We start from the raw sequence: 16,201 nt of genomic DNA, 5'->3' as shown, positions 1-16,201 counted from the left end.
TGTTTCAGATCAAACCATAACAAAATATGGGTTATAAACATCACAAAATCATCACAGAAAAATAGCTAAAAGAGCTTAAAGACAGCATTGCTGTCACTGATTTAGCTTCATTAAAATGTCCAATATTTTTATTTCAAAAAGCCTCCGATCAAAATATAATAGAAAGATTTCCCTGTAATTTATGAATATACTGTGATATTTTAAGTGTGGTGTACGCAGCTTCAGACTAAGAGTCAGATAACATGTATCATAGTCTTAGTTCTGCCATTGACTAATGAGATCCCCTGGAGACAAATCACTTAATCTAGGCTTCATTTTTTCTAAAAGGGTGAGTCTAGATCAGCAGTTTTCAAATTCTTCAAACAAAGCATTTTTTAGAGGCTCAACATAAAAGAGATAAAAGATGGCCTTGTGACAGCAGATGAAAGGATGAGAATCCGGCCAGGTCATCATTCCAGCTCCCCTACAGTGAACCTCGGCGTCTGAACAACTTGTAGAGCACTTTGAATTAAAGTTTGAAAATCGCTGGGCTAATCTGGTTCTGCGTTTCCTTCACCTTCCATCACATGATTTCCCCCATCAAACTTTGAAGGTTGATAAAATTAACCTCAGAGAATAGAACTGCTGTCCTTTACTAAGGAAAAATGTGGCTCTGGGATCATGTCTGATTTCAAGTAGTCAATTTCATGATATTCAATCCAGAGACAGGACCATACAGAAGTTACCTGACTATACTTTGCGCATGCACATACACCAAAGTCATTTTTACCAGGCCTAATCTAGCCCAAATGACAGATACTGAATTCTTCCTCACCAGGGAAATCCTAGACCTACCCAATTGCACATGAAGCCAAACAAACTTCACAGGCACTCTAAAACTAACAGTCCTAGATACACAGCGGTAAAAGTATGACTGCTCTCTTTCATAGCAGCAATCACCACTTTTAACCTACACTATCTGTGGAGAATTATAATTTCCTAGAACAAAGGCCTTAAAGGCCTAAGGAAATGATCTACCACTGAAGTGGCAGTTTATCTTTAGTTGTGCTAAATAAATTGCTGAAATATATTCTTTATCTCCATTATCTATTATATGGTACTGTTATAAAACTAAATAGCGTAGGATTTACTTATTTATAGTTTGTCACTTTGGTACTTTACACCAAGAAAATATAGCTGAACTGTATCTAGTATGATATGGCTATTTGAGACAGATACATTTATTAGCATTATAATCTAGACTCATGTACATACATTTTCAAAACTTTAAACAATGATATCCAGCAAATACAGAAAACTACATAAGGAAGATGCTCTTTTTCCTATACTTTGAGAGATTTTTAAGCTCATGATGTCAGACTAACAGAAGAATGGACATATTCAGTACAAATTTTTTAAAACTGCAAGTCAAAGTTTGAGAAATTTGATATCAAAATAGAGCCAAAGGGTCAGAGATCTCCTTGAAAACAGATAGTTGTATAAGAAGTACTAGGAAAACAAATATTGAAACTTTCTACCTTGTTACCTACTTAGAAGCAATACAATCTAGCTATTAACAGGCTCTACAATTGAGTTTGTATCCTATCCTTATCAGCTGTGCTTCTTTGAGCTAAGTCTCAGTTTCTTGATATGCAAAATGCAGAAGATAATTACAACTACCTTATGAGAGTAGTTTGCACATCTTAGTAGCTTACATCATTTACTGGTTATGTGAGCTTTAGTAAATAACCTCAATGAATCTTACTTTTGTCATCACTAAGATAAATTCATCCCTTTCTCTTCTGTACTGTTTATCCCTTGGTTGAAATAGCATGAAACACCTTACTGATAGGATCATCTAAGAAGCAGAAGAGGGGCTGGTGCTGTGGCACAGCAGGTAAAGCCTTCACCTGCAGTGCCAGTATCCCATATGGGAGCTGGTTTGAGTCCTGGATGATCTGCTTCCAATGCAGCTCTTTGCTATGGCCTGGAAAAGCAGTAGAGGATGGCCCAAGTCCTTGGGCCCCTGCATCTGTGTGGGAAACCCAAAAGAAATTCCTGGCTCCTAGCTTCAGATCGGTGCAGCTCTGGCCATTGTGGCCAACTGGGGAGTGAACCAGCGGATGGAAGACCTCTCTCTCTCTCTCTGCCTCTCTTTCTGTGTAACTCTGACTTTCAAACAAAACAAAACAAAAGAAGAAGTAGTAGAAGAACATTCAATCCCATCTGACTATTCTACTGCCTCCAAGAAGGTTATGGAAAAGCTTTTTTATTACTGAGATGGGAGGACATATGAGGAAAAATCAAGTTATACCTGGGGGAACAATCCAGGGACTTTACTGAAACAGAGCCTTCATGTGAAATGTACCAATAATAGGGAAGTGAAAGATGGGTGAGAAATGCCAAACTGTGATTTGTTTCTCCTTAACAAATAAATAAATATTTCTAAAAGGAGCATTAAAACCTTCATTTAGTGGCCAACTTTTTAAAAAAGACAGGCCTTATATTTAAAGATACTTTTGTATAGTAGAGCTATAAAAATCACAGATCAAATCATGAATAGCAAATATAACAATAAACACCAACAATTTCCTTTATCCTAGCATCCTAGCTCATTTTCCAACATAATTTCTTTTTCATTCCTCTTTTTTCCCCCCAATCAGGTCTTCCAAAAATTACTAAATTCATCTGCTTCAGGTCCAGAATTAAATACAACTTTATGCTCTGGATTAAGGTTAGAACTTGATCAATAACTCTATAATACTGCTGACAATTACTGAACTAACATAACGGCTAGAGATTGAACATTCTCTTTTAATAGCTAGCTTACCTAAGATGACAATAGGGTTCACATTGCTAAAACGACCTTGTTAAGGGACCCATTATATTAGCACAAGCTAGAGAATACATTCTGCTTGAGAATTCAGGCCATAAAATCAAAAGGCAGCCAGTATCAAGTACATATGCATCAATATTGTGTTGCTTCAGAAGCCAGGGCATAAAGGAAAATGGTCTCAAATTATCTGATGCCATGCAAGCTATCTGAATGGAGGGACGTTTCATCTTTTTGTAGCAACATTCTGCTATCAACGCATCTCCCTTATTTCTTATAGTGAATTTTCATGTAAAATATACTGAAGCATTGTTTATGTCCTTAAATTTATTCCTACATTAACATGCATTATACACTGTAATTAAGAATACAGAATTTAAACAGCAAAATTTCTAGTTCACAATAATTAGTGAAATAAAATTTTCTTAGTTCTGCTCTAAAAACTGTCAGATCTGAGATGAAATCAACAATAGCACTTTCACTTTAAAGTATTCAAAGCATTTCCCCAAGTTGGGTAAGACAGAAAAAAAAAATCAGGGCTATTTTGAAGAATCTCTTTACTGCTCCTCATCAATGAGATCTATAATTCTCCTAAAATCACAGGAACCATCTAAAGGAATAAAAGCAAGATAGACTGGTAGAAAATGTCTCTAAGATGTAGATTACATGAAAATAAACTTTCTAATGAAACAACTGATAATAATGTTGTTAGTACATGACTCAGCAACAGATAATCCGAACAATTTTATTTCTAACTATTAAAGCCAGTTAATCTTAAAATAATCTTAAGAAATTAGTTTCATTACAAAGCTACTATAGTTTAATCAGCAATAATGTTGAACTCTGACCTTTGGTGTCAGCATCAGTTATTTGCTCTTTGGCTACTTCCTCTTCTTCTTCAGCTATCGCCTGGAAGATTGCAGTCAGGAAGAAAAAAAGCAATTCACATAGTGGGCCTTCACTGTCATTTCCTACAAGAGCTTCCTCTAACACTTCTGTGAACAAAATGTTTAAAAAAAATTTAAAGTTCTGTTCATACACCCCCCCAAAAAAATCCTGCCAGAATAGCAAACATTTAACTTAACAACAGCTTCTGCAACTATTTTATTAAGTGTTCATTTATGAAAGAAATCAAAGATAAAAAATACTTCAAAATCATTCCAATAAAATACAACATCATAAGCCAAAGTCATTGCATTCAAAAAAACCAAAATAGCCAACAGACCAATGTACTATTCAATCTATATTTAAATTTGAGGTATAAATTAAAAAATTTTAATTTTATTCTAATTTGAGTAACAATGCAACTATTCGTATTATTCTCATTTTTCGAGGATAATATGGGATATTACTGTTTATCCAATAGCACCTAGGAGAGGTAATTATCATCATTAGGTTTTAATTCTAGCATCGTGTCCAAGTGATAAATACATATTTCTTCCTTAGCTCCTGCATCAGCACTGTTTAGACCTTTCTGGTCTGCAAGACACTATGACTTGCTGGGGCCGGCGCCCTGGCACAGTAGGTTAATCCGCCAGTGGCACTGGCATCCCATATGGGCACCTGTTCTAGTCCCAGATGCTCCTCTTCTGATCCAGCTTTCTGCTGTGGCCTGGAAAAGCAGTAGAAGATCGCCCAAGTGCTTGGGCCTCTGCACCAGCTTGGGAGACTGGGAGGAAGCACCTGGCTCCTGGCTTTGGATCGGCGCAGCTCTGGCCATTGCGGCCATTTGGGGAGTGAACCAGTAAATGGAAGACCTTTCTCTCTGTTTCTCCCTCTGTCTGCAACTCTACCTCTCAAATAAATAAAATGAATCTTAAAAAAAAAGACATTATGACTTGCCTCTCCTAGCTCATAAGGATACACAGTTTGAGAGCCCATCTAAAGAATACACGTACTCTGTTATGGAGGGTCTCTACATGGATCACAAGAAAATTATTTTTGGGGCCGGCCTTGTGGTGCAGTGGAATGAGCTGCTACTTGCAATGCTGGCATCCCATATGAGCATCCATTTGAGTCCCAGTTACAACACTTCCAAACCAGCTCCCTACTAATGCGCCTGGGAAAACAGCAGCAGACGGCCCAAGTGCTTGGGCCCCCGCCACCTAAATGGGAGGCATGTTTTCCCTGGCTCTGGCTTTACTCTGGGCTATATGGGGAAGTGAATTAACAGATGGAAGCTTTCTGTTTTTCAAATAAATAAATGTATCTTTAAAAAAAAAAAGGAAATTTTTTTCTATTTAATAGCTAAAAATTCAAACTTTGATGCAAATCCCTCATTAAATTCTACTATAAATATTTATATATTGGGCTGGAGTTGTGACTTAGGTTACTCTGCCACCTATAATGCTAGCATCCCATATGGGTGCTGGTTTGAGTTCCAGCTGTTCTGCTTCCAATCTAGTTCTCTAATGTGCCTGAGGAAGCTGCAGAAGATGGTCCAAGTCCCTGCCCCTGTACCCATGTAGGAGACCTGGATAAAGCTCCTGGCTCCTTGCTTTGGTCTGGGCCCAGTCCTGGCCATTGTGGCCATTTGGGGAGTGAACCAGAGGATGGAAGATCTCTCTTTCTCTTCCCCTCTCTCTGTGACTGCCTTTCACATAAGTAAAATAAATCTTGAAAAAAAAAACTTACATAACAACAGACTTACAAATCACTTAGGCAATAACTTATCTGCAAACCAACATACCACACTGTCCAGCGAAGGATTCTATTCCTCCATCCTCTTAAATCCCAGGAGGACTGTAACTGCCTTAACCAATGGGATGCAGCAGCAGTAAGGCAGGGCCAGTTCTAGGTCTAGCCTTTAAGAGGACTGGCAGTTTCTGCTTCTGGTCACATGTGCATGCATGAAGAAGCCATCTTGATAGCTGGCCAGGTGATGCTACGGATTGCAGCCTCAAGCTGTTGTGTTACTATCAACCACTTAGTCACCCAAATGGAGAACCAGACAGCTAAGACCAACGACACTGCAGAACTTTGAGAGTTTTTTTTTTTTTTTTAAAGATTTATTACTTTGAAAGGAAGAGTTACACAGAGAGATCTTTCATATGCTGGTTCACGTCCCAAATAGCCGCAATGATGGGGGCTGGGTCAGGCCAGAGCCAGGATCCAGGAGATTCTTCCTTGTTTCCCATGTGTGTGCAGGGGCCCGAGGACTTAAGCCATCTTCTGCTGCTTTCCTAAGCACATTAGCAGGGAGTTGGATCAGAACTGGAGCAGCCAGTACTTGAACTGTTGCCCACATGGGATGCTGGTGCTGCAGGCCATGGCTTTAACCCACTGTGCCACAGCACCAGCCCCTTAGAGAGTTTTTTTTTTTTTTTTTTTAAACCAACCAATTCAACTTTAGGGTGAACTATAATGCTGAAATAGATACCCAGAATACTTGCCTAGGGTTACTCCCTCAGGAAACTCATCCTGAAGATCAAAAAGTTCCCCAAATGCATTAAGGAACTCCAAAACCATCAGAGCATCACCGAAGATTTCTGGAGGTAGTCTAGTTTTCACCGGAGTTGGTTCTGGAAGTTCCTGCAAAATTAAGTAATTTATGTAACTATTTAAACCATGTACAGGAAATTTCAAATGGTAGACACAATATATTCTCTATCTAGTAAGAATTATTCTATGTAGACTAGTGATTCTTACCTTAGATGTTGAGCACAATAACTTTTGGAACTCTTAAGGCTTATTTCAACTTTACCAAAAGCACTGGGAGAAAGGGACATTTTTCCTCCTCAAACTAATATAACTTTGGAGCTAGCACTGTGAAGCAGTAGGTTAAGCCTCCACCTGCAGCACCAGCATCCCATATGGGCACCGGTTTGAGTTCTGGCTGCTCCACTTCTGATCCAGCTCCCTGCTAAAGCATCTGGGAAAGCAGTGGAAAATGGCTCAAGTGCTTGAGCCCCTACACCCCCGTTGGAGACTTGGAAGAAGATCCTGGCTCTTGACTTCAGATCAGCTCAGTTCCAGCCATTGCGGCCATTTGGAGAGTGAATCAGCGGATGGAAGACCTCTCTGCCTGTAATTCTGCCTCTCAAATAAATAACTTTTTCTTTTTTTAAAAAAGAATATAACTTTAGGGTGAAGTGTATAAGAGGATCTCAACCTAGGTTTTTTTTTTTTTTTGACAGGCAGAGTGGACAGTGAGAGAGAGACAGAGAGAAAGGTCTTCCTTTTGCCGTTGGTTCACCCTCCAATGGCCGCCGCGGTAGCGTGCTGCGGCCGGCGCACCGCGCTGTTCCGATGGCAGGAGCCAGGTGCTTCTCCTGGTCTCCCATGGGGTGCAGGGCCCAAGCACTTGGGCCATCCTCCACTGCACTCCCTGGCCACAGCAGAGAGCTGGCCTGGAAGAGGGGCAACTGGGACAGGATCGGTGCCCCGACCGGGACTAGAACCCGGTGTGCCGGCGCCGCAAGGCGGAGGATTAGCCTGTTGAGCCACGGTGCCGGCTCAACCTAGGTTTTGAAGTCAAATTAACTGTGCAATTATTATTTGTAATGCAATTTTTTCTTATGACCGAACATAATTAATCCACCACCTATAAATTTAGAAATGGCATCTTATAAAATGAGATAAATGGGCTTGGTTTGGATACTTCAGTCATTTCTGGAAATAGGCAGAATCCCTAACTAGCAATCAAGTAAAATGTGTGCCTGGCTGTGGAGGTTTAGATTATCAAGGATCACACAAATTGACAAATTATGTTTGTAGAATTAAGAATCATTATCAAAGCTTGCTATAAAACACTAACAATGCTACCTTGGAATTCTAAGTATAAAGATATGCTTAACTGGCTATTTCCTCTCAGTTAAATGTAAACAGGTTGCTATTAAATAAAAGAAAGGTTTCATCAGCAAAGTCACATAGGGCAAATAAAACATGTGTGTACCAAACATCATATAACATGCTTAGTATACCTTAAGATCATCGCATTCCATGTCTTCTCTAGGTTTACTCCATTGTTTCAAGTATTCCATATATTTTCGCTTTTCTTCACGTAATTTCTCTCTTTCCTGACCGAAAAAAGTTAAAAATTCTTTTAAGTTATATTTAGGACAGCATCGCCTCACCTGAGATCCTGTCAGAAATACAAACACTTGAACCCCACCCAAAACCTACTACACCAGGAACTCTTGGGTTAGGGTCCATGTTACTAAGCCATGCTGGTGACTTTTCAAATTTATGCCTAAGAGATTAAAAATGCTTGTTACCCAGCACCTCCTGAAACTACTGTGATCTGACTCTGCCAATAGCAGCTCTACTACTTTGAATCAGTAGGACTATGACAAAGTAATTATATTAGAGTATCTAAAATGAAACCTTCCCTTATATTTGGAATATATTAGTTATTTTCTTTTTTCTTAAGATTTATTTATTTATTTGAAAGTCAGAGTTACACAGAGAGAGCTCCTGGCTCCTGGCTTTAGATTGGCACAGCTCCAGCCATTGTGGCCAATTGGGGAGTGAACTAGCAGATGGAGCAGCTGGGACTTGAACCACTGCCCATATGGGATGCTGGCGCTGCAGGCAGCGGCTTTACCTGCTATGCCACAGCACCGGCCCTTCACTGTTACTTTTCAATAAGTGTGTTTGTTTATTTTAAAAGTATATTTAATACATGTTAGTATTACTCTCTTCCTTTGTAATCTGGAATACCAAAGGCAACAGATGTGTGCTCATTAAAAGTGCTTATTATAAAACCTAGAAAGTCAGTCTGACTTGGCTGGCTGTTGCAGTTACTTGGGTAGTGAACCAGCAGATGGAGGATCTCTCTCTGACTCTCAAATAATAAATAAATTTTTTTTTGGCTGGCACTGCGGTGTAGTAGACTAAGCCTCCGCCTGCAGCACCAGCATCCCATATGGCTAGTCCTGGCTGCCCCTCTTCTGATCCAGTTCTCTGCTGAAGCCTGGGAAAGCAGTAGAAGATGGCCCACACGCTTGGGCCCCTCTGCCTGTCTGGGAGACCCAGAAGAAGCTCCTGGTTCCTGGCTTCAAATTGGCCCACCTCCGGCCGTTGCGGCCATTTGTGGAGTAGCAGATGGAAGATCTCTCTCTCTCTGTCTCTCCCTTTCACTGTCTGTAACTCTGCCTCTTAGATAAATAAATAAAAATAAGAAAGTTACAGAACTTATTAACTGTGTTTTGAGTAGTCTGCTGAAGTAAGTCTTTCTCCCCAAAACTGTTGCAGGATGTAATAGGAGGAGCATCCTCACTAACTGCTGCTAGGAGGTGTAAATAAGCACCTTGAGGGTGGGCATTGTGGCCCAGCAGGCTGAACTGCTGCATGCATTTTTCATCTCATATCAACATCTCCTGACTGAGGGCCTCCACTTCTGATCCTAACAAACGCACAGATGATAGCTCAAGTACTTGAATCCCTGCAACTCAAGTGGGAGATCTGGATGGAGTTCTGGGCTCCTGGCTTCTGGGTGGCCTAGGCCTGCTTGTTACAGGCATGGCATTTAGGGAGTGAACCAGTGTATGGAAGATGTCTCTTTAAAATAAATAAATGAAATCTTAAAAAACAAAAACAAAACACACACACACACACATTTGGAAGACTTTTAGCTATTATGTTTACAGAAGTCTTTAAAATGATCTTACCCTTTGACCAATTATTCTACTTCTATAAATTTATCCAAGGATACAGTCTCAGAAAGACTTTATTCAGAAATTTGAACACAGAATTATTTATCAGCAAAAAATTATAAATCACTTAATAGCTATCTGTTGATAATGCAGTCACTAAAAATTCAATTTACATTATTTAATAACAAGAAAGAATGCTGTTACAATGTTAAATGAAAAAACTATATAAAACCATAGAGTGGATGTTACATTTTTTAAGGCCCAGAACAAAGAACTGAATCAAACTAATTAAAGTGTTAATTCTGTCTCTAAGTATTACTATTAGATCATTAGTGAGTTTTTACTTTCTACATCTTTGGTGCGAGCTTGTATTCCTCCAACACTACCACTTCAATGGCATTTTTAAAATAATTAATGAAACTACAGGCAATTTAAATTACACAGAATATAACATGAGCCTCAAAAGCTACTTATGAATATTCTAGAAAACCTATGAAAAAACTGACATATAGGAAACCAACAACAGAATTCTCTAAGGTATATCTACCACTGAAAACTAAATAAAGATTTGCTTAACCATTTTATTAATTACTGTTGGTAACAGAATTTGTTGTATTTTTCTACGTATTTTATCTTTGGAAAATTACATATATTATCTTTCCTAAACTTGCAAGTTTAAATAATGAAAAAAATTCGTAGTAGTTTAAAAGAGGTTTTGGGGCTAGCCAGTATCCTATTTGGGTGCTGGTTTGAGTCCCAGCTGCTCCACTTCGATCCAGCTCCCTGCTAATGTACCTGGGAAGAGAGTGGAGGAAGACTACCTGAGTGTCTGGGTCCCTGCCCCCTATGTGGAAGACCCAGATGGCGTTCCAGGCTCCTGGTTTTGGCCTAGTCCAGACCTGGCCATTATAGCTATTTAGGAAGTGAGCCAGCAGACTGAAGATCTCTTTCTGTGTGTCTCTCTTCTTCTCTAACTTAATTGAATGAATAAATCTTTTTAAAATTTTTTTAAAAATAAAGAAATTGTTTTAACTGAGGAGTAAAGGCACAGAGACATATACTGACTTAAATCAGTTTTCTTTAGCAATACTGTTTAGTGTTCTATACATTCAAAAATGTGAGTGAAAGTGGCAAACACATTGAAATTTCACGATTTAAACATGTAAAGTAATATTAATATGTAGTGGGCATAGCTAATAAACTCGAATGAATACCTTTTCTCTTTCTATTTTAAGCCTCTCTTTTTCTTCTTTTTTCTTTAGTCTCTCTTCTTCGACAATTTTCTTCAATTCTTCTCTTTTTTTCTCTTTATCTTCCTTTTCTTTTTTTTTTGCTTCTAGGGCATCCGCTTTTTCTCTTTTTAATTTGGCCTTTTCAAAAGCTGTGGAGAAAGTCAAACTTAGAATTCTATGCAGTCAAAAAACCAGCACTTGGCATTTTTTTGCTGTGATAAGAATCCCTAAAGTAAGTTAAGATTAAATTAAACTAATTGAACCTCACAAAATTCCTGAAAGGACCTACCTAGCAGGTGATTAAAACTGGAAAGCAGGTTAGCAGAGTTTAAGTCAAATTACAAAACTGGAGCAAACATATCCTGCCATGTAAGCTTAGATACTCAAACTGTGGTCTGAGAACCAGTACAAGGACATTGCCTTATTAAAAATGCAGAATCTCAGCCCTGACCTAGATCTACTGAGAATCTCTAACAAGATCCTCCAAGGGATTCCAAAAAAGTATCAATAACTATGTGAAGGAAAAAAATATTTACACTTCCTAAAATAAGCCAGAAATATGTTACTTATAAAAATGCACCTTTGGGCACAGAAAAAATATCCTTTCTTGTCACTAAGCACTTTTCGGAATGAATGTTAAAACTTACCCAGTGACTTCATTTCTTCTTGTTTCACAAGTTTGTCTCTTTCCTTAGTAGCTTTGTTCCTAAAACCTACAATATTCTGTTGATTAGCAACACTGTCCTCCTAAAAAACAAGCCAAGAAACCAAAATTGAAGATAACACATTATGAAAACTGATACTCTGTATAGTAAGTCTAAAATGCAAAAAATTGGAAGATCCTCAACAATTGTTTTTATACTAAAAATACTTTTCTTTTGATTTTCATAAATTGGAGACCATTCTCTTTTTTAAGATTTATTTATTTATTGAAAGACAGAGTTACAGAGAGGCAGAGAGAGAGACAGAGAGGTCTTCCATCTGCTGGTTCAGTCCCCAGATGGCCCCAACAGCCAAAGCTGTGCTGATCTGAAACCAGGTGCAGGGGCCCAAGGACTTGAGCCATCATTCTACTGCTTTCCCAGGCCATAGCAGAGAACTGGAAGGGAAGAGGGGCAGCCAGGAGTCGAATGGGTGCCCATTGGAATGCCGGCACTGCAGGTGGTGGCTTTAACTGCCACACCACAGCGGTGGCCCCTCTTTTAATTTTCATTTCATTCGACAGCCAAGAGAGAGAGAGAAAGTGAGAGACAGAGGTATATTCCATTTGCTGATTCACTCCCCAAATACTCTCCTGGAGCCAAAACCTGAGCCATCATCTGCTGCCTCCAAGGACACACATTAGAAGGAAACTGGATCAGAAGTAGAGTAGCCAGGATTCAAACCAGGTACTCTGATACGGGAGAAGGGCATTCCAAGCAGCAATTCAACCACTGCCCCATATGCCTGTCACTAAAATGAGGTTTTTTTTGTTTTTTTTTTTAATCTTATTTGAGAGGTAGAGTTACACACAGAGAGAGGGAGAGGGGGAGGGAGAGACGGAGGGAGGGAGGGAGGGAGGCGTCTTCCATCCTCTGGTTCACTCCATAAATGGCTACAACGACTGGAGCTGAGCTGATCCAAAGCCAGGAGCCAGTAGCCTCCTCCATGTCTCCCACATGGGTGCAGAGGCCCAAGCATTTGGGCCATCTTCCACTGCTTTCCTAGACCATTAGCTGAGAGTTAGATTGGAAGGGGAGAAGCTGGGACACGAACTGGCGCCCATGTGGGATGCTGGTGCCACAGGCAAAGAAAAGACATGCCAGAAACATTTTGGGGGCTGGCACTGTGGTGCACTGAATTAAGCCAGTTGTTAACTCACATCCTACATGGGAGTGCTGGTTTGAGTGCAGGCTACCCCGCTTCTGATCCAGCTCTCTACTGATGTGTATGGGAAGCAGCAGACGATAGCTCAAGTATTTGAGTCCCCGCCACCATGTGGGAGAACCAGATGGAGTCCCTGGCTTCTGGCTTCAACTAGCCCAGATCCTGCAGTTGTAGCCATCTGGAGAATAAACCAGAAAATGGAAGATCCGTCTCCCTCTTTGTTGCTCTGCCTTTAAAATAATAACCCCCCAAATTCGTGTGACCAATATTCAATGTAAAAATTTTATTTTTACCTTGTTTTTTTGTGAGAATGTCTCTAATCAGCTTAGTATAATATTTTTATTATCTCTTATTTTTATAAACAGTAATACATAAATAATTCATTTGAGTATCTCAGTACTTAGTATATACCAGTACTCATTATGGTAATAAACAATACTGATGCTGTTCCTTTGCAGAGTTTACATAGATTAGTAGAGAAGACAGATCTTAGGTAAGTGAAACATGAGAAAGCTTATGACAGCTGAAGCTCAAGGTTCTGGGTAAACGTATTCCAAATCTCAGTATTTGATGAAATTTCAACAGATATTCAAAACAGCCAAAAAAGATATTATAATTGAACTGGAACTGGAAAATAAAAGTGGCAATTTATCATTCTAATTTAGTTACCTCAGTGAATAACAGTATCAATCTCATCCTGTATCACTAAAGCAAGACAAAAAGAACAAGGGGCTAATTTTAAAACCAGGTTCAAATCCCAGTTTCGTTACTTCAAGAAAGTAAACTTTCTGTGTCTACCTCTTCATCTGTAAAACGAAATTCTACTTGTTTTGAAGGCTTGTGGTGAGAGCTAAAAAAGATAATATACATAATAAACTGCTTCATATAATATAGCAAAAATGGCTGATGTGGCGTAGCAAGTAAAAGCGCTGCCAGCATCCCATGTGGGTACCAGTTTGAGACACAGCTGCTCCACTTCCAATCCAGGCCCCTGCTAACAGGCCTGGGAAAGCAGCAGAAGATAGCTCAAGTCCTTGGACCCTTGCACACATGTGGAAGACCTGGAAAAAGCTCCTGGCTCCTGGATTCAGATCGGCCCTGCCTCAGCTGTTCTGGTCATTTGGAGAGTGAACCAGTGGATGGAAGATCTCTCTCTCTCTCTCTCCTTCTCTAACTCTTTCAAATTAATAAATCCTTAAAAAACAAACAAACAAACAGGGGCTGGCATTGTGGCATAGTGGGTAAAGCTGCCACCTGCAATGCTGGCAGACTATATTGGCTCCAGTTCTCATCCCGGCTGCTCCACTTAGGATCCAGCTCCCTACCAGTGGCCTGGGAAGAGCAACAGAGGACAGCCCAAGTGCTTGGTCCCCTGTACACATGTGGGAGATCCAGAAGCAGCTCCTGGCTCCTGACTTTGGGCTGCTCTAGCTCTGGCCATTGCGGCCATTTGGGGAGTGAATCAGCAGATGAAATATTTCTGTCTCTCCCTCTCTATAACTTTGCCTTTCAAATAAATAAATAAACAAATAAATATTTAAAAAATTAAAATGACTCAAGACATTTCCTTTGACTCAGACAACCTTATCTGGCTATTAGTTTGCTCAATTCCAGAAACTTTCAGAATGTCCTTGTTCCCTGAACTGGGAAATAGCAATAGCCCAAGGGAAGAAAGTTTCTGATAGTTAAAGGTGAAAAAGATAAATTAGAAAGTAGGCAAAGAGGGGTCGGCACCATGGTTCACTTGGTTAATCCTCTGCCTGTGGTGCCGGCATCCCATATGGGCGCCGGGTTCTAGTCCCGGTTGCTCCTCTTCCAGTCCAGCTCTCTGCTGTGGCCCGGGAGGGCAGTGGAGGATGGCCCAAGCGCTTGTGCCCTGCACCCACATGGGAGACCAGGAAAAAGCACCTGGCTCCTGGCTTTGGATTGGCGCAGCGCCAGCCGTAGCGGCCATTTGGGAGGTGAACGAACGGAAGGATGACCTTTCTCTCTGTCTCTCTCTCACAGTCTAACTCTATCTGTCAAATAAGTAAAAAAAAAAAAAAAGAAAGAAAGAAAGAAAGAAAGAAAGAAAGAAAGAAAGAAGGCAAAGAATTAAACTTTTAATTTAACCTATATCGCTTTTCTCTTTCTGTTCTAAAATTCAATAAGAAGTTTTCTTCAGGGAGATTTATTTCGCATTCTAAGGTCTCTTGTTTCACACACGGAATCAGTATACTGCTACCTACTTGGGTTAGGTCAACACTTTATGGCTAAGGTCTATTTTCAATCTCTGTATAAGACAAAGCAAATTAGAAATTATTATGGAGAACATCTTAGCATCATTTGATTGTACAGAGTATTTAGTAGTGAGCCTCAAGAGTAACTATAAACTTTCTGCTTCATTTTCCCATTACATCTGTCCACGTACTCACATTCAGTTATACTACAGTACACTGCTCACGGATGCCATATAAATAAATCCCGACTCCCTTAAAACCCTCGTCCATGTTCTTTCTTCTGCCTCAGATACCTTTCCCAACTCTGTGTCATCATTAGAAATCTTGTATTTTGTCTAGAGCATTAGCGCTCTCTTAAAGCATTACACACTTTCCTCCAGTTAGAAGTTATTGCTCTTAGGCCGGCGCCATGGCTTAACAGGCTAATCCTCCGCCTTGCAGCGCCGGCACACCGGGTTCTAGTCCCGGTCGGGGCACCGATCCTGTCCCGGTTGCCCCTCTTCCAGGCCAGCTCTCTGCTGTGGCCAGGGAGTGCAGTGGAGGATGGCCCAAGTTCTTGGGCCCTGCACCCCATGGGAGACCAGGAGAAGCACCTGGCTCCTGCCATCGGATCAGCATGATGCGCCGGCCGCAGCGCGCCTACCGCGGCGGCCATTGGAGGGTGAACCAACGGCAAAAAGGAAGACCTTTCTCTCTGTCTCTCTCTCTCTACTGTCCACTCTGCCTGTCAAAAAAAAAAACAAAGAAGTTATTGCTCTTTATACTTCAACTTCATAGCTTATTCCTTGCATTTCATCCTGCTTTACATGTTAGTGCTTATTTGCTTGCTTCCACTTTGTTATAAAATCCCTGTGGCATCACAGCCATGCCTAATTAACACCTGACACTTCTACAAGCCTCATTCCTGAGCAGTTATCGACATATAGTACACATACACGTTTGTGCATGCGCATATGTGTGCGTGTATGAAGTAACGAGTTTCTTCCTATAGGCCATGGGGTAAGGATATTCAAACATTGCCCTTGATTCTGAATACTGTTTGATTAACAGCTAAAATGTCACTTTCATTTCTTTACTTACCTGACTAACAGACATTCTTTTGGGAGGCCTTCCTCTTCGTCTGTTAGCAGGACTGAATATAAATGTGGGTGGATCATCAGGGAAGAAATAAGAAAAATCTTGTTCTGCTATTTTATATGTTAAAAGAGATGATGCCTTAACAGTAATAAAAAAAGACACAGGTTATAATAACAACACTTTAGTAAACCATATACAGATAGGCTATGATGTGTCATATGACCACTATTAATGCTGTTAAAAGGTTGGGGCCAGCACTGTGGCATAGTGGGCTAAGCCTCTGCCTGCAGTGTGGAGATCCCATTTGGGCTGCTCCTCTCTGATCTACCTCTCTGCTTATGGCCAAGGAAATAGTAGAGGATGGTCTAAGTACTTGGGACCCTGTACTCACATGGGAGA

At 40.3% G+C, this 16,201-nt stretch overlaps 1 protein-coding gene across 5 annotated transcripts in view; it reads right to left on the bottom strand.

Annotated features, from left to right (window-relative positions):
* BAZ1A (bromodomain adjacent to zinc finger domain 1A) overlaps positions 1 to 16,201 on the bottom strand; it is a 98,794-nt gene that overhangs the window by 28,534 nt on the left and 54,059 nt on the right. For 4 of the 5 annotated variants that reach the window (XM_062205278.1, XM_062205280.1, XM_062205281.1 and 1 more), the window contains 6 exons: positions 15,806 to 15,940; positions 11,288 to 11,387; positions 10,623 to 10,789; positions 7,735 to 7,830; positions 6,205 to 6,343; positions 3,661 to 3,807 (listed from right to left, as the gene is read on the bottom strand). In XM_062205278.1, coding sequence (XP_062061262.1) covers positions 3,661 to 3,807; positions 6,205 to 6,343; positions 7,735 to 7,830; positions 10,623 to 10,789; positions 11,288 to 11,387; positions 15,806 to 15,940 — 784 coding nt within the window. The remainder of the gene's footprint in view (positions 1 to 3,660; positions 3,808 to 6,204; positions 6,344 to 7,734; positions 7,831 to 10,622; positions 10,790 to 11,287; positions 11,388 to 15,805; positions 15,941 to 16,201) is intronic. The other variant, XM_062205279.1, reaches the window with a different exon arrangement.

The sequence above is a fragment of the Lepus europaeus genome, chromosome 11, assembly GCF_033115175.1.
Source record: "Lepus europaeus isolate LE1 chromosome 11, mLepTim1.pri, whole genome shotgun sequence".
Lineage (NCBI taxonomy): Eukaryota > Metazoa > Chordata > Mammalia > Lagomorpha > Leporidae > Lepus > Lepus europaeus.
The sequence above is the reverse complement of the archived record's forward strand: the minus strand, read 5'-3'. Positions and strand labels throughout refer to the sequence as shown.